This window comes from Myotis brandtii, unplaced genomic scaffold (genome assembly GCF_000412655.1).
Source record: "Myotis brandtii unplaced genomic scaffold, ASM41265v1 scaffold328, whole genome shotgun sequence".
NCBI classification, from domain to species: domain Eukaryota; kingdom Metazoa; phylum Chordata; class Mammalia; order Chiroptera; family Vespertilionidae; genus Myotis; species Myotis brandtii.
The window spans coordinates 3794209-3821920 of NW_005362626.1; the positions used below are offsets into that span (position 1 = coordinate 3794209).

Sequence of the window (27712 nt, forward strand, 5' to 3'; positions counted from 1 at the left end):
AAAATGTTAATTTTCTTCCTATAAAATGCGAATTTTCTCTCAATAGTTGTCACTATCTCCAAATTAATACGTGCTATTATACAGCTGCAAAGCATCTCAAGATGCAATGGAAATTAATTTCCATTCGTTACCAACTGACAGTCCACTACCACCTGCCATGTAAGACAATAAAAGTTTTGAATGCCCCATTTTCGTCCTCCAGTAAATGTTCAAAGTCACATGACATCAAGAAAAATATTATAACTGGACTATACATAAAATGACCAAAGCTACTTCAGATTTTTGCTTGTGGTGGAATAAACAAGGAAGTTCTGAGGATGAATTGAGATCTGCTAAAAATGAAATTGGCCTTCCATAGTTACAGCAGCATAAGTTGAAGAAGACAGTTCTTTTAATTAAGAACAGAACTGGTCAAGTTCTCTGACAAGCATGGAGCACTTCAAACAGCATGTAATTTCAAGAGGTTGAGCATAGCTATGTGGATGGCTATAAAACACATAAATTAGCAACTAGGCTATGCCTTTTAATGCTCTCACAGATCCATATTTCCATAAGGGAAACAAATCTTGTACTTCTCTAATTTTGTGAATTTATGTTTTTAGTTTTTAACATTCTATCAATATCGATTTAAAGAGTGCAAACTGTTTAGAATGACTTATTTTTAAGTGGTCAGACAAAATAAAAGCAAAGCATAAGAGTTGAGAGAGCAGACTGATTAATAGGCAAGAAGAAAAATCAATACTTGTTATTGTGTGTCTTTTGTCAACTTAATAACAGTGTGCTTATGCAAGTTTTATAGGTCTTATCTCTAGATAAATGTGTGTAAAGCCAATAAACAAGTAGGTAGATTGTTTACGTGCATATACACTCAAACACATACTCTATGTATATACACACATATAATCTAAGTGGCACATATATACAGATGCCACTTTTCTTAAATAAAATCTAGGGCTGTCAAGATTCCCCCTAGAAGAATTCAGCCTTTGAGGAATGATTGAACAAGTGAACCAATTCTGTCTTCCTGAGTTTTCTTGGTCTCTCTTTTCCTGGTGAGGGCTTCCACTCATAAGGACCAACCTTGGGGGAGGAAAGATATTACTGTCCATTTTTATAGTCTTATTTTTATTATGATCTGGACCTACAAAACTATCCCTTGATTTCTTTTAAAGCACAAAACCACCTCTCAGAACCTTAAAAGGTATAAAGTGGGAAGTGAGCGAGAGGCACATGGACATGAAATAGAAACCGTGCACCAACATGGAGTTGAACTTTGGAGCTTCCTGTCTGAGTCTGCAGGCCTCTAATTCTCTATGAGATTCCAGGGAGATGGGCTCTCAGCTTATTTCCAAGGGGTTCCATTTTTAATATTCACACTTTGTGCTCTTAAATATTCTGATCTTTCATTCCACAATGAAAATGGGGGGAGAGATGTACTTCCTTTCTCATTTGTAGCTTCCTGCCTCAGAGCTCTGCTTCATCTTAAATGACTGGTATAAGGAATGACTTCATTTGCAAGTCTCATTCTCTTTTCAGTATAAGAATATCTAATACAAGAGACATACACATTAACCACATAAACCTGGTTTTTAATGAGAAAGTAGAGATTATGAAGCAGAAAGTAATATGAATTACTAGTGGGAAAATGTACTCAGAGCATAAAAGTATACTCCAAAATAATTATTTGTCTTACTTCGCAATTCAAGACCCTATTTCTTTAAACCCCCAATTATTTTTATCTATTATCATTGTACTTCTCATTATTGGGGACCTTAAGATTAAAGATACTTTAGTTTTAACACTCTCTGATTTCTAGGGATCCAACATACCCTGATGCTGAATGGTATCACAAGATTCAGTCTCCCCTAACACCAGACTCAGTCTAGACAATCTGGTAAAGAATCCATGATAATTTAGTTATTGTGTGGAACTTCTTAGTTGCTATAATTGGGGGAAAGACAGTATCTTTGTTCCTAGGACACAGAGTGTAGTTGGTTTTACACAGAAGGGTTTAAAAAACGTTCTGGACAGATTGTATGAGGAAAATCATTTGAGACTCAAGTGACGAAGGACAAATACATATTCCTCCTGGCTTCATTCCAGAGAACAAACCTAAGACTACCATGGCCACCTCCAGAGGATGGGTGGGGAGGGAACAACTGTGAGCATTAGGGAGAGGACTTTTTTTTTTAGAAGAACAGGGTATGCAATAGCCTTTGCTTCTGTATGTTGGCTCTAGCTAACTTGGATTTGGCTTTTTTGCCCCAAATGTGTAGGAAAATCCAGAATGCACACAGCCCACTTTTAAGAGGTAGGACTTGAGTTCCTCAGATTCCTCTGCACACCTGGAGGTCTGGCTAGTGGGTGGGGGCCCCATGGTGGTTAGCTCCTGGGCCATGTGCAGTTTATTAAACTTTATTAAAATGTCTGCTTTACTGAAAGCACGTGGGTTGAGGGAAGCTAGTGGGTGGGGGCCCCATGGTGGTCAGCTCTTGGGCCATGTGCAGTTTATTTTAAACTTGGGGAAAATGTCTGCTTTACTGAAAGCACGTGGGTTGAGGGAAAAGAAGAGTTGGCTCTCAAGAGGAACACCTGTATACCAGAAAAGCACAGAGTGAAGATTTCCACCATCTTATCTGATAGACTATTTGCTAACGATTAGTTAACTAATTAGTGTTCTGTGTACAGTTACTCCTCAGTCATGACTGCCTATGTTCCATCACTCTTAACTGAGGAGTGTCATGGTGGCCCCTATGCCAGAACACTCTTCAGTAAAAACGAGGTGAGGGTAGTGTTATAATGATTCACTGTGTTAGAAATGCAAGTGTTTACTTCTACAAGTGACTTTGAAGGCAGGAGACAAAGGGAGTATTCCAGGCTACAGGAAAATCAATATTAGTACAGACAAGTATTGTGTGTGAACATTACTTTAAACTGATAAAAGGAATCCTGAAAAGGAGGCTTCTGTGAAACAAACAAAAAAATTCTTTTGCAGTGAAGTCTTCTCTTCCATCTTTTAATTCTGTTTCTTGGCTGTGAGGCCCGAGCTCTCAATCTTCCCTCCTCCCTGTGCTGTGGCCTCATGAGATCCCCTCGCACCACTGGCCTCCCAGCAGGGCATTCCCCAGGGTCTGCTCCTGGGCCTCTCTTTGTCTTTCCAACTAGACAGCTTCCAGCCCCTCTGCCTTCTCCCATTTCTTCCATGTCTCTGACTCCAAGTGCCTTTCTCAGCCTGACTCTGTCTGCAGGTGCTCCTGATGGCAGGAGTGCTTGGTGCAGCAGGAAGTCAGGGATAGGAATCTCAACTAATAATGGGCCCTTCCTGTGCAAGGAAATGGCCCAAAGACTTAAAATATTGCATTTTCACAATGACTATATGAGGAAAAGACTGTTATTATACCCATTTACATACAAGAGCTTTAAGGGCAAAGCAGAGGAGCATCCTGGTTGGAATCAACATTTGCTAAGAACCCTTTTCACCATAAATTGGACACCCTCCACAGCCCAGGCATCCTCTGTTCCCCTGGAGGGTGAGAATATGCACAGCAGGGCTGCACCAAGATCACCATGGGGGTGGGGAGGAGAGGAGAGGAGAACATTGGATTTCCACTCATCCATTTACCTGAAGAAAACAAGGAAATGAAGAGCTGTCATATTTACTCCATGGGTTGGCACTGGCCCTCTCACTGGGCTCACATTTTAGATGACAGCATGCCTGTCACTGGAAGTTCCAACATGGTGGGTTGATGGTGACACCTCTGCTTATTTGGGCACATCACCTAGGGCTCCTTATGGCTGCTGATGTGTGTTGGTCCATGCAAAATTTTGGATTATATTATCTATCTTTTTAAAAATCTATCTGTATACTAACTCTCACAATATGAACAAGATAGCACTAACAATTCTCACAGGTTCAAAAGCCAAGAAATGGCCAAGCTCACACATCTGTCTATACCTGGAGCGATGAACACCAGTCATCTTAACCAGTAAAAATAATAATAATCTGCTCAGGTCTAACATATTTAACTGTATTACCCTTTCAAAAGAAAACTTTTTATGATTAAAATGTACATTGAAATGAAAACTTTTAATGATGTTGTTCCGTCTTTAACATACTCTGTTTTCAATTCTATCTTTAGTGTACATTTATTATATAGTGTAAATTGTATCCAAAGCATATGCAATTAGTTGACTAGTATCTCCCCAGAATTCATGTCTACTCAGAAGCTCAGAAAGGGACCTTATCTAGAAATTGGGCCATTGAAGATTGATTAAGACAAGGTCATATTGGATTAGAGTGGATTATAAATACAATGACTGGTGTCCTGATCAGAAGATGCGAGGAGACACGGAGACCAAAAGAAGACCCTGTGAAGATGAAGGCAGAGATTGGAGTCGTGCAGCCACAATCCAAGGAGCAACTGGGGCAACAAGGGGCTGGAAGAGACAAGGAAGAATTCTTGCCAGGGCCTCTGAAGCAATGTGGCCCTGCACCCACACCTTGATTTTGGACTTCTAGCTTCTAGAACTGTGAGAGAATACATTTTTATTGGTTTAAGCCACCCAGTTCCTGGTAGTCTGTGATGGAAGCCTTAAGAAACCAGTCCACTATGTTTAAAATGTATAAGTGAAAAATAGCCACATATGGTGGTGTAAACTAACATTTTTCTGATTGGGTGGGTGGGCAGGGAGGTTCAGACAGCGGCCCTCTACCTAGCAGAACCAGCTTTGAGTAATTCAAACAGGCCCTGTGCACTCCATTTCCAGCCCTCTTTTCTTTTTAACTGTTCTCTCTGCTTAGAAAGCTTTTTCTCCCATTTTTTTTTCATGTGGAAACATTGTCTACCCCTCAAAGTTTGTGCCAAACACTCAATGCCTTCTCCATACTTAACCACATCTGTCTAATTTACTCATGCATCACTGTCATTTGTGGATACATCTTTCTCTCCCATAATTCTGAAAGCTCTTTAAAGAATGAAGCTAATTCCATGCCTTCGTCACACTGTAGAGCCTACCCGAGAATATTCCATAGAAAAGCCACCGAGAACACACCTGATGCCTTCGGATGGACCTGGAGGGAGCAGCCCAGAGGAGTGAGAGCTGCAGGGCTCTGGCCTTCGGCCAGCTCTGAGCATGGTTGAATAAAACCTCACTGAAGACATATGTGTATGCCTGTCACATTTCCAAGTGACAAGGAGCAGTGGGGACAGTCAGCACACTGGATGACAGAGCTAGGACCGAGAAAAGATTTCTGTAGTATCAAAAAAGTGGAATCACCTAACAAGAAGTGAATGTAAAATACCTAATTAGATAAAAAGAAAGTTAAACATTCAAGGTAAAGATAATTGATTCATAGCTTTGCAGGAGTCACATGTGAAAAGACTGGGCATTTTATTTGACTATAGAGTTATGTTCCTATCAGTCTTCACAGTAGTTAAAACAAGGGATTTGAAATCAGTTTTCAGCTCTCTGTGCCTCAGCTCCCCCATATGTGAAATGGGGACCATAAAAAGTCATGTTGGAGGGAGTTAGGGAGGGTTAAATACGATAATGAACACTAAAGTTTTATGCTGAGCGTGAAACATATTACTTAAATAATTTTTGTTGTTGTTAATCCTCACCTGAGGATATTTTTTCCATTGATTTTTAGTGACAATGGAAGGGACAAAGGAAGGGGGAGAGAGAGACACATTGATTGGTTCCCTCCCACATGTGCCTCGATGGGGCTGGGATGGAGCCTGCCTTGTAAATGCCTTGACTGGGAATTGAACCCAAGATCCTTCATTGTGAGGGACCAATGCCCTAACCACTTAGCAACACCAGCCAAAGCACGACTTAAATAATTTTAATAATCATTGCTATCATCATTGTTATAAACATTTTTCTCATCTTAACTATCAAGAAAACCTAGTATGAACCCAGGTTGCCCACAGGTATCGCTTGTTTTCTTCCTGCATGTCGATGACATGTGAGACATAACTAGGAAGGAGACTGGCCACTGTAGGATGCCCAGAGAAGAGCCCTAGACATGACAATGTGCAAAGGGATTGCAGCTTGCATGGGTGCAGGAGGCCGGGCAATGCTGGGCGATTTAGTATCTGTGTGCAAAGGCTATCCTTTGAAGAAGGGATGGGTGCTACTCATGTGATTTCGGAGGTTAAAAATAACATCAGGGAATGAGAGTACAAAAGATAGAGATTTTCTATCAATATAAATTAGTTTTCAAGGTTTGAGTTATTCAAAGAATTCATAAAATTCTCCCAGAGATAGTGAGTGGCCCGTTCGTTGCTAGAGGCATCCAAGCATAGAATGAATGGCCACTTGTCAGACTTGCCTTTAGCCTAACTCAGTGGTTCTCAACCTTCCTAATGCCGCAACCCTTTAATACAGTTCCTCATGTTGTGGTGACCCCCAACCATAAAATTATTTTCGTTGCTACTTTATAACTGTAATTTTGCTACTGTTATGAATTGTAATGTAAATATCTGATATGCAGGATGTATTTTCATTGTTACAAATTGAACATAATTAAAGCATAGTGATTAATCTCAAAAACAATATGTAATTATATATTCAATATGTGTTTTCCGATGGTCTTAGGCGACCCCTGTGAAAGGGTCGTTCGACCCCCAAAGGGGTCACGACCCACAGGTTGAGAACCGCTCGCCTAACTGAATAAATGCCTTCCCAGTACTCTTTATACTCTGAAGGTCTTCAGATTGCGCATGCTTTATCCTCCTCCCACCCCCAGACAATTCCCCAGTTAAATAAATAATTAATTAGTGGGCATTTTAAGTCAAATTCCCCAGAGATTCCCCACCTAAGAAAACTAAACTTTGGCCTGGATGGTGTGGCTCAGTGATTGAGCATCAACCCATGAACCAAGAAGTCACTAGTTCCATTCCTGGTCAAGGCACATACCCGGATTGCAGGCTCAATCCCCAGTAGGGGGTGTGCAGGAGGCAAATGATTGATGTCTCATGGATGTTTCTATCTCTTTATCCCTCTCCCTTCCTCCCTCTCTAAAAAAAAAATCGAGAAAAACATATTTTTAAAAAGAAAACTAAACTATGAAGACTATCATATAACTGTTTCATTGCAAACAGTTCAGCCATGTTACTTAGGTTACATAATAATAGTACTTTAAAATTTAATAAAGATTTTTAAAAAATATTTTTTGAAACTTTACCTTTCAAAAATCATTTTTGGAGTACATTTTGTTTCCTAAACCCTCAATTCACTACATACTCTGTGATTTGTTTAACTGAGTAGGCAAACAATGAAGAAAAAACATGTGGAAATGTTCTTAACACAGATTTACCTAATTATAAGGTATTTATAAGCAGTATTATTTTATAATAATATTTAAAAATATCCAATAATGAAAAAATTATTATCTTAAATGTAGTTTGAAACAAAACATGTTGTATAAGTTTGACAGAACCACATTCAGCAGTGAAGATGTGCCCTTGTATTTATTTCTCTATTATGTTGAGTAAAAAAAGACAGATTTTTTACTGTAAATCATGTTTACAATAATTTAGATTCATTAAGCTTTTTTGAAAAATTGTTTTTGAGAGTGTATATGAACGAATACAATATCTTGAGAAGAGACTAATCAAACATGATGAAAAGATGCTATTACCTATATGTTAAGCTATGTCAATAAATGTCCTACCCAAACTTTTCTCCTTTTATAGAGAACATTTATAGTACCGTTAGTCTACCAGGTATATCAGTCTTGCTTTATTTTTCTCCAGCTATTTCACTAATCACATTTTCAAAATAAGAATGCTATGTCTTCTCACTCCTAACATCACTGACACCTCATGCATATATTTTGATTTGAAGATTCATATTTAACCTATATACTTAAAAACAACAGTATATAATGCTATATTTGGTACAGCATCAAAAAATGTATTAGCCATGACAATAATTCTTAAGAGATTCACATTTTATGGAAGATAACATGCAATGAAGAAATAAAAGCTTCACAAATGTGGCTGTAAAGAAAAATTCATATATATAAACATTTTCAAAGTAACTTCTGACTATAAAAAGGAAATTAGACTTTACCATCTCCTGAATAAAAAGGTTTCTGCACATTCTTTGTTGAAGTACAGAGTAGGGGCAGTTAACAGTGGAAAGACCAAAGTTTTGCAACAAAAATCTATATGACTGAGGCAAGCAAGCTAGAAAACCCTAACTCTTCAGAACCAAGCCTTTCACATCCCAGGGCTTAGCAGTGGTTCTCAACCTTCCTAATGCTGAGACCCTTTAATACAGTTCCTCATGTTGTGGTGACCCCAACCATAAAATTATTTTCGTTGCTACTTCATAACTGTAATTTTGCTACTGTTATGAATCATAACAACCCATGTACATACCCTTGTACATACTCTTCAATCAGTAATGTAAATATCTGATATGCAGGATGTATTTTCATTGTTACAAATTGAACATAATTAAAGCATAGTGATTAATCACAAAAACAGTATGTAATTATATATGTGTTTTCTGATGGTCTTAGGCGACACCTGTGAAAGGGTCGTTCGACCCCCAAAGGGGTCGCAACCCACAGGGTGGTGACCCACATGTTGAGAACCACTGGCTTAGAGGAATTAAGGGTTAGTAGGGGGTCTCTGGTTTCAAGTCTATTGACCGAATTGGGGCATCTTAATTTCAATTTCTTATTTTAAAATGCACACTCTGAAAACCTCTTATTGAATAATACTAAAACTCTTTAATAGTGAAAAGACACTGGTCTGCAATAAGAGAAATAAGACAGATATTAGAAAAGAAAGGAGAAATAAAACAAAGACCATACATCAAAAAAGCAATTATCAGAGAGTAGATCTACTCAGACCATTTGCATCCTTTCCTTCATTTCTCCCAGCTCCTACATACAGATACCTCATACTACCATCCTCCAAAAAAAAATCATAAAAGATTGAGTATATTCTTTGCTTTTCCTTTTTATTTTTTATAAGGAAATAAAAATGTTCATGCCAGTATGTCTCACAGTACCCATAAGTGTGAATTTTAGCTGCGTACCCCTGTGTCAGCACTGTGATATTCATAAGTCATTTACACTCCAGTTTTCCCTTTATTTAAGGCATATGGAGATATTAGTTTTCCCCCACAAAGGAGAATTACATCAAAGATGTATATAAAACTGCTATGAAATTGTTCTATGGAGGCATGTTTGTAACAGCACAGAGGCTTAAATGGTCTGGTATTTAATGATAAATAAAACGTTAACACTCTCTTTAAAAACATATGTAGGAGAGCTGAAAGAAGTCTAAAGACTGAAAAAGCTTAAATCATAAGCAATAATGCCAAAACAAATAATTGTGAACCCTAGAAGTTAAATATATTAGTTCTAGTAATAGTCACTTGGGGAAAATAAAAATTCATTATTTGAAGGATAATGTAAAAATGTTGTCATAAAAATATCATTAGGTTTTAGACTTGAATTTTGGATTTGGGATGTATCTCAATTAAATATGAACACTTAACTCTAGTCCTTTATTTTAAGAAAACTCTACAAGGCCTTGTTGTATTTTATACCCCATTCATTTTGCATGATGCCAGGGTATTAGTTCCTTTTGTGTTAAATCACAACAAGCCAGTTCTGGTTCTAGATCTGGTTCTGTCTGTTTCACTTGTGCAGCTGGACTCAGAATGGTGGTATGATTTTCTTTCTCAAAGTGAACACATTAAGGCCAATGCCTAGCATTCTTGAAAATAACATACTGAATCTGCAATTCATATAATGCTAATCTGCATATAAATTTTACACATACAAAAGATTAGTGCCCAACATTCTCTTATTCATTCTAACATTTCCTATTGGTGTTTCTCTTTTTTGGTTTATAGAGTGCACCCAATAAATATAAGTGACATAATCCATAACTTGAAAAGCTAAGAGCCATGACAATATACTGAAAGAGGGAAAAAAGCTATACAAGTGACAGTAATATAAAATGGAAAGGACACACCACTTAGTAAAATAAAATGCATTTAGCTCGTAGCAAAAAATAAAGAAGCTTATCTGTAGCTAGAGAAACATAAATTTGGTTTCTTATTAAGCCAAATTCCCTTAATATGAACATTTAAAACCTTCCCATTGGAGATAAGACACTTATCCTTAATTTAAATATGCAATGTTAAATAAAGCAATGCCAATTCAATATTCTACTTAGCATTTAAGAGTGTGCAGTTACTCTATTTCTATATGTTTTCAGTTGCATGTCAAGAAAATTTATTTTAAAATAGCATGTTGAGCTGTTAATCTGAAGAATATTCTATCTACACATGACCAAACATATAAGGATAGGGGACAGATTTCAAGACCAATACTCTAGAGATTGCTGTTGAGATTGAAAACCTGAATATGCAGGATGGGGCACAATGTAAATGTAAGCAAATTTCTTAGTTCTAGTAGTTAACAGTGAAGTGAACATTTACTCCAGCTCACTTTTACCAGGGAGGTTCTATCAAATATAATATTTGGCATGAACCCTCCAGCGGGGTGCAATTGTGCTGAAGTAGCTATCTCAAAGAATACCATAAAATAATCCCATTCTGCCTTTATGTTTGTAGAAGTGATTTCTTTTTACAAAATACTCTATGCAAACCCCTCGACACAGTACATAAGCACTTGTGTGCTCCATCAGAGAAAATTCCTGGAGACAAATTTCAAGTATGCCACCAGAGTCAAGTCACATGCCCTACTCTACAGAAATACCAGAAATCTGACATGTCGATGGTATTCACAGATGCAGATATATATTTATGGACTCTATCAGCATACATCAAATGGCTATGAATAAAACATCATTTAATTCTGCAGGAATTCAATTCCAACTTCAGAAGTAGAGCATCGCTATATCCCTTGCCAATGTTGAAAAAGAAAGCAAAAAAACAAAAAACCCCACATATCTCAACCTAACTATATCTTTACTACATTACACTCACATTTTTTATCAATGCCCAGACAACTTTAACCTCATGTTTACTTTCAGACAGAAAAATGAAGATAATATTCATTTTCTAAGTTTTTCAATTTTTAGTATAGCCTGGTATATGGACCACTTTACTCGCTGATAGAGACATGCAGAGTGACAAAACATGCATCCATTGAAACAGTAAAAACCTAGTCAGTGATATTTGAAGTCAACTGAGATCATTCACAATTCTCAGTTTCCTGAGCATTAAAGAGATAGTTGTTCTAGATCTCATCAAGTAGCTGAAGCACCTACCGATGTTCTGATCCAAAGATCATCTATACTGTTTGCTATTGAACCACAGAAGATACTTGGGATCCATGACCAATACCCACATTCCAAATCAGACAAAAGATTATAAAGCCAAAGTCAACCCTTTCATACTCAGCCCATGACATGAATGCAGTAATGTTATGCAGGATAAAATAACGCCATACATACAATGACTGGTTAAGAGAGCCTCTTGGATATAAGTAGGGAAAAGAAAAAGGTTCGTACCCACCTGGGATCTTTCTGAATGCTATCAATGGACGGGGATCTGGCCAAGGTGCCTTCGGGCGGGAGGGTAGGGCCGGATTTGCTGTATGGAGACTCAACAGAGGGACAATACTGCAGCTGTCGGTAGGGGTCGGCGTAATTGGAGGCTGGGCCAGCGGCGTAGCTGGCCCGCTGGAAGGTGGCCGTGGCGGCGTTCGGTGGGCCATGCTGGCTGCCTGTGCGCTGCAAGGGGACGGAGTCGACACCAGGGGAAGATGGGGCTAGGACAGGAAAGTAGGGACAAAGTAAAAAATTGAGGACCTGCTCACAGAAACGGTTAACCAGGTCTAAGCAAGGGGGAAAATTACACACATAAAACAAGGGTTTGAAAGAATAAAAAAAAATAATTGGTCATATCTGAACCAATATATTCAATGTTATCCAGTAATGATAATTAGCATGCGATTTCAGAAATACACCTTTCAGCTCTAGAGGACAAGGCATCTATTGTCTGTTTATTACTTACCAACATCCAAGAGAAGGTTTGTTAATCTAAGGTAAAAACAAACCCAGAAGAGGGAATATTTTATAGGGAATCATGGACAGTTAATTATTGTTCATGTTGAGAAAATTCAGAAAGTGTTTGTTCATGTGATGTTACGCTAAGTTCATGAAGGGTGCAAAACAAACTTAGGAACGTAGTTAATTTTCCTGAGTTAAAAAATAAGGAAAAGTGAGGGAATGTGTGCATGGGTGCAGATGGGGCTCATGTTTCCCTAATTAGCACTACGGCAAAAAATGCAGGACTGCTCTAGTTTCTGTTAAGTTGTTTGCTACAGATTTCCATAGATCTCTTTCCAACCAAAGCTGTCAGAGTAACAAATAGATTAGGAGAAGGGTAGGCATGCAGGAGAAGGGGAAGACCAGCCCAACTGTAACCCAGACAAAACAATGAGATTTCTTGGCTTTCTCAAAGCATTTGCATCTTTTCAATGTGCCTAAATTATTTTGAGGAGATTATTGCACCAGTTACCAAAACCAGTATGACTATTTCTAAATTGAATTTCAATTTTTTGTTCCCTTCCTGGATTCTTTTCAGTACATTTCATGTCATGATTTCTGAGATTTTTCTGGGTCTCAAAAAATTTGATACCTAAGATTTTAGTTGACCTGTACAATGAAAGCATCTTTCATATTAATAGAATGTGACCAGGTATTAACTGCTGCAACAATGAATAGCCATGATCAATTTTAGGCAGGGTATTTACTTCCTGGCCTTGTACATAAGAATATACCCAAAAGGTAGCCAGTGTCTAGTATGCCCATTTCTTCCCTGGATGCTCTCTACATGGCATTAGGTTCCAATTATAAATCCGCCCCCCCCCAATTAACTTTGACTTCCCGAGATTCTTAGTGGATGGTGATAGAGTTTATTTATCCTCTCTTACATTAAATGATATAGGGCTTGTCAAACACAAAAGAAATTATGTCATATCAAGAAAACAACTGTTAAAAGAAGTTAAGGAAATCATGTAGAAATGACCAAAGAGTCACAAAGTGAACTGGAGGAACACATTCTAATACTGAAAACTGATTTTTAACTAAGAGATCAGCGCTTATTTCCAAAGCTTCTAATACTTAATCTTATAATAACCAAAATTCTGGGAATAGGCACCAGTGAAAACTAGAAAAATATTTAAGAACAACTTTCTAAACAAAAAGTATGTACATTTCCAGAGGAGCTGACTTTTGAAATGAGAACTGCTCTGATGGATTAAGTTTCATAATGATCAGATTAGACTAATAAACATGAAGTTTACAACCAGAAAATCTGTTTTATGTCTGTTAGGTCACAATCAATACGATAGTAGTGATAATTTAAAACTATAAAATCAGAATTCAAGTTGGTAACTCCAAATTGAAATAAATTAGAAACTGATCAATGCAGTAAAATAATGTAAAATACCAATACAAATGTGGAGAAAGGTTATGGGACCATATGGAAAAAAACAAAAAACACGTGTGAGAATCTAACAGGTCTCAAATTAGCCATCAGTAATGCCACCATGTACTGCCTTATGCTTTTAAACATGACATTAAAAAAACGACTTCAACACATAAAGATTCAATTCTCCCTTTCTGCAGTGCAGACCTGGTGTGGCTTATGCAAACCACGGCTCTTTATTTGCATGGATAAGCAGATGTTGGCCACACTATTAGAAGATTTTCTTTTAATACAATATTTCCCTTAATTCCTGTCCTGTTATACATTTTCCTTACTTAAATTTTAGAGCTCCGTTGATCAAATCACCTGTCTGGTAAGATTACTCTATTCAATTGAACCTTCTTGTGGCAAACACTTGAAGTGGAAGGTGCTTCATTGGGTCTGTAAGCACCCCTCTTCTCACTTGCCCTGCAAACAGCCCCTTCTCCCTCAATAAGCTCTTAGAACTCAATGAACCATCACACTGGTCTCTTTGAGGAGATTTTAGAATTCGCCTCTTCAGCAGGTTACTTGATACTTCACCCGACATCTATGTTGTCATGAAATTATCTGTTTTCCATAGAGCTACACAAATAAAGGTCTAGCGTGTAAAAAGATAGATGTTTTACACATTATATTTGAAAGAGGGGAAGAGAGATCCTTTTTAATAAAATCAAACATTCTCCAGGTACTCTGATGATGATAGATGGCTATATGTATTATTTACTGACAGTGGGAAAAAGAACAGAATAAAATGGGTGGATGTGTATATACAGAAATATGAAAACATAAAAAAACACATTTACATATGTTACATAAATAGCATGCAGTAAGCTAATTAAATGCTATGAATTCCCTCTGCAAGTTCAGAAAATAAAGATGGCTTAGGTGACAGTGGGTCCAAGAACAAGGCCTACACACTCTTCAAGAGAGTTTAATTCTGTTACTTTAGGAATGAAGGACCTTTAGCATCAAAGCCACTACATTTTCAACAGGATTATCATTTAGAATTAACCGTAAAGGTCTTTCAATTTTCTGCACTCCGCACAGGCTGATCCATGCCAAACGCAATGGAAAATACCCAAGGTAAATTTAAGATAATCTTTTAATGTCAGATATTATTACATTTGTGGGGAGTGGCATTTAATGCAGAATTTTTGTAGTGTGGAATCATTATTATTGAAGTTGATGCTTCTGAATTTTACCATGAACTGTTCTACTAGCAAACACTCTGTCTTCCTTCAGCTGTAATTAGATTTTTTATTTACACCATTTTACATATAAAATGAGTTGATATAGGTAAGCATCTGGAAGCTCTTCCTAGCTTTAAGACACTATTTATCATTGAGCTTATTAAACATTTCCATTTGGGTGATAATTTGCCCCTGTCTTTTTAGATTAAAAAAGGGTAAAATTTTAAACTAAGAAGTTATCTGACTTGCTCCAATGGGAAGTAATCATTTTTACAGTTTGAAGTAACAGCATTCACAAACAATAAACTGTGAATAATCCATATTTTTCTGGACTTAACTGATAATTTTAACTGAAAATTTTATTTATGTATCATTGAAGAATAAAAATAAAATTTTATGAATATGAAGGTTCTATGTAATTCTTCTATAACTTTATTAAGCACTGGCTGGTATTGCAGAGAATAAAGATTTTTAAAAATATTTTGCCTACATGTGCAAATATTTTTACCACATTCTTTTATTTTATTAAAATATTTTTATTGATTTTAGAGAGGAAGGGAGGAGAGAGAAATAAAAACATCAATGATGAGAGGTAATTATTGATCGGCTGCTTCCTGCATGCCCCACACTGGGGGTCCAACCCGCAACCTGGACATGTGCCCTGACCAGGAATCGAACCCTGACCTCTGGGTTCATGGGTCAGCGCTCAACCACTGAGCGCACTGGCCAGGCATTCACCACATTCTTTTTTCTTTTTATGTTGCAATACTTGTCAACCTCATAAGAATATTCAGCATGTTTTCCCCTTGCAATGTGTCTGTGATAATTCATTCTTTTTAAAAATATATATATTTTATTGATTTTTTACAGAGAGGAAGGGAGAGGGAGAGAGAGTTAGAAACATCGGTGAGAGAGAAACATCGATCAGCTGCCTCCTGCACACCCCCTACTGGGGATGTGCCCACAACCAAGGTACATACATGCCCTTGACCGGAATCAAACCTGGGACCGTTCAGTCTGCAGGCCGACGCTCTATCCACTGAGCCAAACCGGTTAGGGCAATAATTCATTCTTTATTACAAGCTGACACTTCCATTACCAAAAACTCAATTTCTCCACTCACTTAGAATCACATTTATCTATCGGGAAATTCATGTGTCTATCACTGATGCAGACGTCAGCCATTCTCACTAGTTTAGAGAGATGTGTTCGCGGGGTTGTCAGAGGCAAGAGTTTGTGTTAATCAAATGACTCCTAAGTTGACAGTCATCGATATGTCTTGAGTTTGAAATACAAATTTGTGTTATTTTGTTTCTGCTTAATAGACTCCAGCACAAGAAAATTCACGAGGCTCACATATTCCTTGTCTGGCTGTGTCTATTGTACAAACTCTGGTTTGGAGAAGCCTTTTCCCAGATGAAAGGTATGTTTTATTTCAACAGACACCCTAGTTAAGAGTGTGCCTCTTTAGATTTTCATCGTGCAGGATGTTAGATTAGTTGTCCTATAAAAGCAGGTGGGCTTGTTCACACCACAGTCCTCCTCACAGGCCTGCTTTTCCTGCTGCCGTCCACACGATTCTGCCTCCCTGCCCTGGAAGAGGGCATAAATGCCAGCCTGCCTCTGCCTCTCTCCTCACTTACTGGCCCCACAGACAGGAGTGACTGCCATGTCTGGTGAGATGGCACCCTCTGGGGAGCCCTCTTGACCATGAACCACTGCAGATTCAGTAATTTTTACCTGAATCAGAAGGATTTTACCTTCTCTGGGGCTGTGAGGCTGGCTTCTGTCTCAACTTCTCTCTGCCTCCCTAGTAAGAGCACATCTGGGCCCAAGGAGGCCAGCGGGCCACCTGAGAGCCTGCCCCCTTCTGCTGGCCTGGTGAGCAAGAGGTCTGCGGTTCTTGTCTTGCAGTGGATGGGGTGCCTGAGCCTGAAGTGTCTAAGTGAGGTCTGGGGGTGGGGGGGAATCCTCTTTAGACCATGTTCTCTGGCATAGCTGTGGCCAATAGGGGGCCTGCTCAGTTAAATAAAATCTTATTAATTTTCCATGTGAACAGTGAACTTATTTGTATGTTTCACCATCCACAAGCCTGGAGCAAAAGAAAGGTGAGAAGTAGGATTTATGTACCCTGATCCTCTAACACCGTGGTCGGCAAACTGCGGCTCATGAGCCACATGCGGCTCTTTGGCCCCTTGAGTGTGGCTCTTCCTAAGCCTTAGGAGTACCCTAATTAAGTTAATACCAATGTACCTACCTATATAGTTTAAATTTAAAAAATTTGGCTCTCAAAAGAAATTTCAATCGTACTGTTGATTTTTGGCTCTGTTGACTAATGAGTTTGCCGACCACTGCTCTAACATGTATTTAAATGAGTATAAATACTCGTAGGTAAATCTCCATCATTAGGGAGATTTATTTTAGGAAAGCCTAGGAAAGTTTTTCTGAATACCCAAAGGTATACTGTGCTCCTCATCTGACTTGATGTCAGAGATTTGTGTTAGCCTTTATAATAAAGTCACAGGGTGAGTGGCTTAGTATGGCAATCAAACAGGATAGATGGAGAAGGAAGACCGAGAGGACAGATGAGAAAAGATGCTGGGAGGTTGAGCCCAAGGGGCAATGCTGAGAAACCCCCTTTGGTGGGAAGTGTAGGGAGCTTTAACATCTCATCTTCAGTATCTACAGCTGTTTTCTGGTTTTTGCTGTGCAGTCATCTCCTTGTGTATCTCTCAGCTCTAGAACTGTCTGTTACTCAAGAAAGCCTTTGTGGTATTTGGGGCAAAGGAGATCCAGGGATGGGTCAGCCTAGTGCTGAGCAGGGCAGGGAGAGGAAAGCGGCCACTCAGCCAAGAGTGATGTCGGGGACCTGTAGTGGTAGGGAGCACAGCCACTGCCCTGAATGACCAAGGTGGACGTGGATGAAAAATCCACACCTTCCCGCAGCCCGACTCCTTGCCAGGAAAATAGAGGAAGGCAGTCTCGGGATAAGCTGGAAGGGGGATTGCGTACTACACAATATTGAGTCACATGTTGTCTAGGAAAGAAAGACACTATGTGTTGTTTAGTGTTTTTATTAATACTTTGTCTTCAATTTTGTCTAGAATATTTATTTAGCCCTTAAGATATTACCATCCACTACCAGTTAATTTTTGTGATTTTCTGTGATATGAAAGTGAACATGCTCAAGGACAAGGAGTTTATTTAAGCTTCTTTGAATGTGCTAGTGCATCTAGCACATGATACGTCCAGAACAGATACTATTTGAATAACAAGATATAGAAAATCCTGAAGCTCTATAGATGAGAAGGAATCTACATTTATTTTGTTTTTAAATGATGATTTTTATAAATGCAGGGTCAGTCAACCAAGATGGCTATTAAGAGCTCAGGTTCTAAGGCAAGACTGCCTGGGTGTGAAGGTTTAAAGACTGGCTCTCTTTTTAAAAAATATTTTTTATTGATTTCAGAGAGGAACAAGGAGAGAGAGAGAGAGAGAGAGAGAGAGAGAGAAGAAGAAGAAGAAGAAGAAGAAGAAGAAGAAGAAGAAGAAGAAGAAGAAGAAGGATGATGATGGTGAGAGAGAATCAGTAATCTGCTGCCTGCTGCTCAACTCCTAGTAGGGATTGAGCCAGCAACCAGGTACATGCCCTGACTGGGAATCGAACTGTGACGTACAGGTTCACAGGTCTACACTCAACCACTGAGCCATAAAGCTGGACAAGACTGGCTCTATTTTTACAGCTGCATAGTTATGGTATAAATGTACCACAACATTTTTATCCACTCACCTACTGATGGGCACTTGAGCTGTTTCCAGATGTTAGCTACATAAATGTACCACAACATTTTTATCCACTCACCGACTGATGGGCACTTGAGCTGTTTCCAGATGTTAGCTATTGTAAATAGCACTGCCATGAACATCAGGGTGCATATATTCTTTCTAATTGGTATTTCAGGCTTCTTAGGATATATTCTTAGAAGTGGGATCACTGGGTCAAATGGCAGTTCTCTTTTTTGAGAGCACTCCATACTACTTTCCATAGTGACTGTACCAGTCTACATTCCCACCAGCAGTGAACTAGTGTTCCTTTTTCTCCACATCCTCTCTATCACTGGTTTGTGGATATGTTGATGATGGTAGCCATTCTGGCAGGTGTGAGGTGTTACTTCATTGTCATTTTAATTTGCATCTCTCTGATGATTAGCGACTGAGAATTTTTTCATATGTTTCTTGGACATCTGTATGTTCTCTTTGGAGAAATGTCTATTTAAGACCTTTGCCCATTTTTTAATTGTATTGTTTGTCTTCCTTTTGTTAAGATGTATGAGTTGTTTATAAATTTCTGGAGTGTATTATGCTGAGCAAAATAAGCCAATCAGAGAAAGACAAGTATCACATGATCTCACTTATCTGAGGAATCTAATGATCAATATAAATTGACAAACAAAACAGATCAAGAGACATGGAAGCATGGAACAGACTGATGAATCTCAGAGGGAAGAGAGGAGGTAAGGGGGAGGGTGGGCAGGAAGAGATTAACTCAAGAACTTATATGCATATATGCATAACCCATGGACACAGACAATAATGCAGTGAAGACCAAGGTGGAGGAAGCGAGAGTGGGATGGAGGGGACCAATGGGGGAAAGGGGGACATCTGTAATACTTTCAATAGTAAAGATAAATTAAAATAATAAATAAATGAAGGAAGGAAGGAAGGAAGAAAGGAAGGAAGGAAGGAAGGAAGGAAGAAAGAAAAAAAGAAAGAAAGAAAAGAAAATGTCCTGTGACAGAACTGAGGATGGTGGGAGGGAGGGAGGGAACTGGCTCTATACAAACAGTATGACTTCAGGCAGATTACTCAGGGTCTCTATGCCTCAGTATTCTGATCTGTAAAGTGAGCATTATAATAGCACCTCCTTCATAGGGTGTTTCTGGGGATTTGTAAATATATTCAAAGCATTTAGAACAGTCCCTGAAAGTAGTGGCGTGCTATATACGTTGCCATCGGTCTCACCTGCCTGAAACTATGGTACCATCTGGCGATTCCCTCATTGTGTAGACAAGTACACTTGTCTTCATTCCCAAGTGCTGACTTCTTGAAGAGGGGCAACCAGCCTTCAATTCCCCTGCCCAGCTCTCCCTGAAGCATCATGTGCAAATGCTTTGGGAATTAAACTGGAGGAACTCCAGCCAGGGGCCTGATACTTAAGGGCAGAGATAAGACTGGTGCTCAAGACACCCGGCCACCAATCTGAGCCAAAAGCTAGTGGCGCCTGAACACTTCAAGTGTGACAGGCCCATAAGAGCATGTCCTCTTTCCCCAGAGAGTTAGGCATTTGCTTGGCCCTGGAGCCTCTTAAAGATCTGACCCAGTGTCTCCAGTGGAATGTACAGCACAGGGGATGTGAAAAATGTCCTCTTGGAAATGGGAAAGCCATCCTACAATGTTTCTTTATGTCAATTTTTTTTTTTTTTAAATATTTTATTGATTTTTTACAGAGAGGAAGGGAGAGGAATAGAGAGTCAGAAACATCAATGAGAGAGAAACATCGTCGAGCTGCTTCCCGCACACCCCCTACTGGGGATGTGCCTGCAACCAAGGTACATGCCCTTGACCGGAATCGAACCTGGGACCCTTGAGTCCACAGGCCGACACTCTATCCACTCAGCTGCTTCCCGCACACCCCCTACTGGGGATGTGCCTGCAACCAAGGTACATGCCCTTGACCGGAATCGAACCTGGGACCCTTGAGTCCACAGGCCGACACTCTATCCACCGAGCCAAACCGGTAATGTTTCTTTATGTCAATTTTTAATCTTGACATTTACTAGGTACAATTTAATAATATTGTATCATATGTATAAAATTTATGAGTAAATGATATGCCCCTCTTACAGGCATTTTCTCAAACCTGTGGGTTCTGATAGTCCCTAGAGTTATAGAGAAAGTGTAAGGATTTTAAATGAAGGGAATTAAGTGTAGAAATAGCGAGTAACCAGGGTGGGTGAAAGCTCATGGTTTTACACTTAGGAGCTGGAGGAGATGGTTCTCCCCACATGTCATCCTGCGAGATTTCCAGTGCACTTCTGGAAATGTCCCTAATGTTGCATTAAGTCAGCATATTTCCTCAAAAGTGTCCCAAGTTCCAAGGTGCAGGCTGGGGTGGGGTCTTTGACAGCTGGTTGTCACAGCCTCAGATCTCTGCCAGGGCAGAGGTTACTGTTACAGAAGCCAGGCAAACGGGTTTTCCCCTGTGAAGCCCTTAGAGGACACTGCTGCTTCCTTTATGGGAGGGACCAAAGGAAAGCACTCGTTCATTCATTCATCCAGCACCATCCTCCATGATGGCTGAGAGCAGGGGCTGGCAAACTTTCTCCTTAAAGTGCCAAAAGGTAAGGATTCTCAGCTTTACCATCTAGTCTCTGTCACAGCTACTCAATGCGGCCGCTGCAGTGGGAAAGCAGCTATAGTTGATACTACATGAATGGGTGCGGCCACATTCCAAGACCTTTGTTTACGAACACTCAAATTTGGATTTTATATAAATTTTACATATCACAAAACAGATTCTATCTTTTCATTGTAAGCCATTTAAAAATGTAATAATCCTACTGAGCTCACCAGGGCTCCTGAAACAGGCGGCCAGCAGGATCTGGCCCAGGACCCCTGCCTTAGAAAAAACTCTACAGTTTCATTTATTTTTTAGAAGTGCCAGCATCTTTCTTTGTCTTTAATCTGACATACAGGCATGAAGTATTTATTTCTTATTATAGCTAATTTTTCATTAACTCCCCAGAAGTTTGTTAATGAGATCATTCTAAGAGCATATGAATATAGAACTGAGAATGAACATAATCCCTTTGGTTGTCAGTGTTTATTCAGATTAGATATTGAACATCTCTGAGGTTGTTATCACCATCTTTTATAAAATTACCTTAATAACATGCAACAAACTAAATGTTAAACCAACCCAACCTCAGATGGGTGTGGGTTTAGCAGGCTGAAGGTGAGAGAGATTCTGACAGAAGAATAAATGGGTATTCTTTTTCTTCTAAACCAAGATAGGTATTATTAACACTGGATGGAATTTACAATGTCAAAAACAAAATAAAGAGTATTTTGTCCCTTGTTGCCTATGATGCTGTAAAAAACTGAAATGTAGATACCAATAATCAACTATAAAAGCAACTTAGCTTGACTGGATTTCAAGACGTGTAATTTAGTATCATAATGCAGTTTAACAAAATTGCTTCGCTCTACTTGGTGGTAACTAGAAGGAACCATCTGAAGAGGCAGAGCCCTATGTGCCCAGGTGTAGACCAGGGCTTTCCCAGTCTCAGCCCCTGTCCAGGCCAATGCGGATCATTAGGAAGGAAGGAGAGAGCGCTGCTCTCCGCAAATCATCTACAGAATATTTTCTGAGATTACTTATCAATGCTCAGCTTTATAATAAGTGCAATTCTCAACATCTTAATTATATCCATTTTATAGTTAAGTGTTCTCTGGTACCCTGAGTCATGACATTTGACCATTATTTTGCCAATGGCTGCACTTTCTGGGAAAACACGTGTCTTTCTTCATGTGGCCTCTGCTGGTATTCAATTCAAAATATAGATTTAATCCAGGAAAGTTATACAGTTGACTGAACCACATGCAATGGCCAACATCCAATCTTTAAATAATAATTTCATATAATTCAGCCTATTAGTGTGTACAAAATAAATTCTCAGTTTGCCTTACAAAGTATGCTATATTTTTTAGTCAATATGTTTTTCCCCCAAGCTTGCCAAGTAGGTAGACTATATCATTTAAAAAATACTTACCAGAATTAGGTATATGCCTTTTACACCCCATATAATGACCGTGCTTTCTCGAGGACTTATACTCATTAAATACATTAGTAAGGATGAATAAGGAATTAATCCTGCTTCCTTCAATTTGCCTGTTTGACAAAATAATCTTATACCCTCCATGGTATATCTTTCATTTACAACATACTGAGGGAGGTAAACTGGACTCAGGTTTGGTTTCCATCATCACCATCATACAAGCATCATAATGCTTGTAAGGAGAGAGGACACACACACACACACACACACACACACACACACACACACATTCCTTCCATGAGGGAGGGTTGTGGGGCTCCCAAGCATGCCACCCACCCTGGAGAGGGCACGGGGTGGGGTTCTGAATACACACCTGTGCTCGTGCGGTAGGTGCCGGTGTGTGCTGGCGGCAGAGGGTCCCCCTGGCTCTGGCTGAGACTCCTCATAGGGGGCTTCTGATAGACGCGGTCTTCATAGATGGGGTCTATGTGGTGCTCTGGGGACTGCAGGGCCCGCAGCTCTGGGCCCAGGTGGCCGTGCTGGCTGCTGTATGAGGCCCGGGACCCAGCTGGAATAAAATAACAGCAGACATGAAGATCCGACCAATATTCAAACAGAACTTGTTTTATCAAAGGCATATTTGATTTTTTTTGACAAAAATGTTGAAATCTGCAGAATATCAAATGAATAACATGAAATGGCAGAAATATGTCAAGTTAGTCAGCTTATCGGCATCACCCAGCTGCCTAGCTTTGCTCCCAAACCTGATCTCCCTCTAAGGATAATGATTTTGAGATAAATCCACACCGAACAGGGCCACTGAAACATCAGTTTTCTCAGTCTAACGAATGTTGCTTGGCTTCCTCACTAACGGGATCAGGCAGACAGTCAAACCTAAAACCCTCTTATCCCATAGTCCTTGCACCTTAAATTTTGCAACAAATTATTAAAGTCATGAGCCACTGAATAAGCCACGATGGCAAGCCATCTTTATGTTGTTTCTGAAAAGTGAACCTGAATTTGTTCTCATCAGCAGTTTTTCCCTGGACAATGAATGAACCAAAACGTTCAGACTTACAACAGCCTAAGTCTCTAAGAGAAGCAGACTTTTTTAAAGAATGTTTTTAAGTTATATTTTGCTTTATCCTTACCCTCTAAATTGAAGCATCTGCACTTAGTGCACCTTGCTCTGAAGGAGGTACAAATAACTGGTTTAATTTATAAATTGAGGCTACACATCACTCGCCTTATAGTAGTTGTAAATGATTGTATGTTTCGTTTCCTTGCATTGTGTGGGAAGAGGTGTGGCTTTGAAGCCATGCTGTGAACCTCTGCACATTGGGAAATAAAGTTTTATGAGGGCTAAGCGGTTGAGTTGACACAAGGTAAAGAGGACGTTGATTGAGAGCCAGTATTTCGTGGGAGGTACGAACGAATCACAGCGACAGAGTGGCAGGAGAATCATCTCCGTCGAGGCAGATGGAGTAAAGGACACCTAGGGACAATGAAGGGCGTGGGCATCAAGGATAAATGGTTATCTAATGAGGTGAGCAGAAAACACACAAGAGCCAAATGAGGCTGCAGCTGATGTTAGGAAAGACCCTTCGGCTAAATCTCCAAAGCTAATACCCACATGGCACACTGGGATTTATTTAACTGTCAACTGCCTTTGAACAGCCCCAATCTGAGCTCCCCATTCAAACCTACAGCAACAGGGTGTTGCAATTCCTTGATTTCGGAGCTATTTGTGGACAGCTTTACCTCTGTTCCTCTGGTCCAAGTCCTTCACTGGGGACCACCTTAAAACCTGCTTCCTGAGGATCCCTTAACCACAAGGATTTCAATATTCTTGTCTAGTATATTTGAGAGAAAAAAACTATTCAAATGTTTTTAAATTGGCAATAAATGTTTTCCTAATATATATTTTATACAGGGTGCTGTAAATCAAACAAACAAACAGAAAACAGGATTTCCGAATGATTGGAGCAGTGCTAAGAATTCTATGAATTTAGTGTTAATTAAAAATCACTGTCTGTTTTGAGGAAAGGCAAGTTCCTTACCTTTCCCTTTGCTAGTAATTAATTCAATCCTGATTCAGATAGCATGCAGATGAATGATAGGTCCAAAATAACTGCTTTGCATAATTGGGTTCATTGCATCTCATTGATCACATGCCAACATCACACTGAATATTATCTCATTTTGATATTTTCCAAGAATATATTTTAAGTGTGATAATCCTTGCGCTCCTGCTGTCAATTCTTCGTACTACTTGGAAGTTTTGGTAATATTGCCAAAAAGTTACAAGTCTAAAAGCAAGAAAACAGTCCTTGCAATTGACCATTGAACAACCCGTATGTTAGAGGCACTAACCCTCGCAGTCAAAAATCCCTGTGTAACTTCTGACTTCCCAAAATTTAACTACTGCTAGCCTAATGCTGACTAGAAGCCTTACGAATAACATAAATAGTTGATCGACACATATTTTGCATGTTTTCATGTATTATATATTGTATTCTTACAATAAAGTAAGCTAGAGAAAAAATACGTATGAAGAAAATCCAAAGAGAAAATACATTTACAGTACTGCTTTTATTGATACCATAAGTTTATGTTGTCTGTTTACAAGATGAAAAAAGCTGCATATAAGTGGACCGGTACATTTCAAATCTGTTGTTCAAGGGTTAAACACACCTAAATGTTTTATAGTTAAATAAGCGTGTTACCCATCACTGGTAGAGTTAGAGATGTAATTTTATCACTGTTCTTTATTCTAAGCCTCTGAAAACATCTAAGGGTATGCAATGAAAGCACCTGCTGACCTTTTAAGTGGTGATATGATCTGAGGGTGTGTGTGAAAATCCTCTTAGTAAAAGCATTTACTGGGCATTAGGAGATTTTTATTGGCATACAATAAATCAGAAATCAATGACCAAGGGACATGAATCTTACAATAAGGTCTACCTTTGTGGATATCACTATTACTATATGCTGACAGTAAGAAAAATATAATAGAATTATTAAATATTTGAACAACATCTATATTTTTATTTTTTTTCAACATACTATATTTTTAATTATCATGTTCTTGATAAAATTAAAGTTCACAGTGTTGCCCTGTGGAAACATTTGTGCAAAATCCATCTGCATATTTAAGCATTATGCATAGCACTGAATGAGATAAGGCTTTCTAAAAGGAGCATTGTTTATACTCCTTTCTATCCATTGTGATCCTTTCAGTTGCTCATGGGTGGGCACAGTTATTGGCAAGAGAAACAGAGAGACCTAGGAGAAAGAAGAGAGGCAGGGAGTGAAAGGCCAAAGGTGTAAGTTCAAGAATTCATGCTTTCTACCACTCAGGCTCAAGTAAGACCCATACTAACAAAACCTATTTTATTCTGGGTAATTCCAAGAAAAAAATTCTCACACAACCTCTTCTGAGAATATGCTGCAAAAGTTCACGAGGTGGTGAATATATTTGCTGATCCAAAGAAAATGTACTTTTCTTTAGCAGTAATTTCTTTCACCATTATGGTCTATTTGACAACAAGTCCTCAGCACTCTGGACTCAGAATACCATTAGTAAGCATTTGTGTCTTTGACAGGAACTGAAAAGATGTTATCATAGCAAGGAAAAATGCGGGAGAAACTGACTGTCCCAAATGCCACAGATGTTCAGGGCAATGAAGAACAATTCTGAGAGCCTCACCTTGACCGAAATGAGGGTTCAGAACTGCAGCATGACAAGGTGCAGTGAAACACAAGCGGCCAGAGAGAAAAGGAAAGCAGACCCCACGGCCAGACCAACTGCAGCAAAAGGCTCCCCACCATTGCAGGCAGAGGTCCTGCAGGTATAATACCAGTGTCTACATAGCGCTTTATGACCAATTTTCTCAACAATGCTTACCTCATCCAATGCCCATCTTTCAATGCTGTCATATCATTTCACTTTTCCTACGTCTTTTCACAAGACAAAATTTGGATCTAGAGAGCTCAGGCACTGGTAATTTTCATCTGTAATGTGATTCTGAAATTAATGGGTTTGAGGGCTCACATCTGGAACATGAATGGTTGGTTCTCAGGCTAAGAAAGGTTGTGACTCATGAGGGTGCTCTGTGAGGGAGGTCCAGGAGCCCTGGAGGACAGGGGAGAACCTGAAAATTGATGTAGGACCAGGCCTGAGACAGCTGTTATACAAGAGCTACCTTTGGTCATAAAACTTCCATCACCTGCTCACTCCTGGCCATTCTGCTGTGGCATTGGTGGTGGGAGGACAGAGGGAAGGAGGGTTCAGTCCTGTGGCAGTGAGGGAGGTACAAGTTCTAGGGGCTCAGAGGGGTGGGAAGACTGGACCACTGGAGAGAACACTAGACCTCTGATATGCCCTGCTTCTGAGTAGGCATCTTTACACCAGCACCACCATTCACATGAGCAAGTCCTATGTAGGCTCACCATAAAGTTCTGCACATGAAAGGTGGCATTATGACTGTGGATGTATAATGTTCAACAGTTTAAAAAAATAAATTGCATCGAAAGTAGTAATTCTACTGTTGTTTCTTAAGTAAAGTTTGCCCAAATAACCTGAAATAGAAGACATAATTTGGGCTCCAGATCCGTATCTAACCAGGTGGGTGAATCAAGGGGAGTCACTGAGCCTCTCTGAGCCCAGGTTTCCTCCAGTGTAAAAATCCAGATAGTAATGCATGCATTTGTATGGCATGAAATAGTGGGAGGATCAAGATGAGAGTGATTTCGTCTGAAAATGGATACGTGTTAAAACAGCCTACGATGGGTAGTCCCATGTCATTTAACCTCAGTCAAATTATGTTATTTCATGAAATACATCTTTTGATTGGGAGAAAAGCAAGCACTTCTTAACAAAAACCTTCAAAATATCAAAAACAAAACAGAGATTTAACTTGGAAATATAACTGACAAAAATTTGATAATTTTGTAAAATATTACAAAATGTAAATCATACAGTTTATTTTTATGTTCTTAAAGAAACAACATCAGGGTTGCTTTGTAATGGATAATGGTGAAGAATGCAGGAATGAATTAAGTCCAAAAGGGAAAGACATATTAAAATGACCAAGAAAAGGCAGAATCCTTTTTAGAAAGGGGTATGGTATAAATTAAACCTGCACATTGAGGGCAAACAAACATTTGCTAATCTAGTAGGAAGCCAGCAACAGACTTGTAGGGGGT

The 27712-nt window shown here is 39.2% G+C and overlaps 1 protein-coding gene across 1 annotated transcript in view; it reads right to left on the reverse strand.

The window, feature by feature from the left end:
- Positions 1-27712, reverse strand: part of CTNND2 (catenin (cadherin-associated protein), delta 2) — a 642889-nt gene that overhangs the window by 282145 nt on the left and 333032 nt on the right. The window contains exons 7-8 of the mRNA XM_005871061.2: positions 22878-23072; positions 11515-11770 (exon numbers count right to left, since the gene is read on the reverse strand). Coding sequence (XP_005871123.1) covers positions 11515-11770; positions 22878-23072 — 451 coding nt within the window. The remainder of the gene's footprint in view (positions 1-11514; positions 11771-22877; positions 23073-27712) is intronic.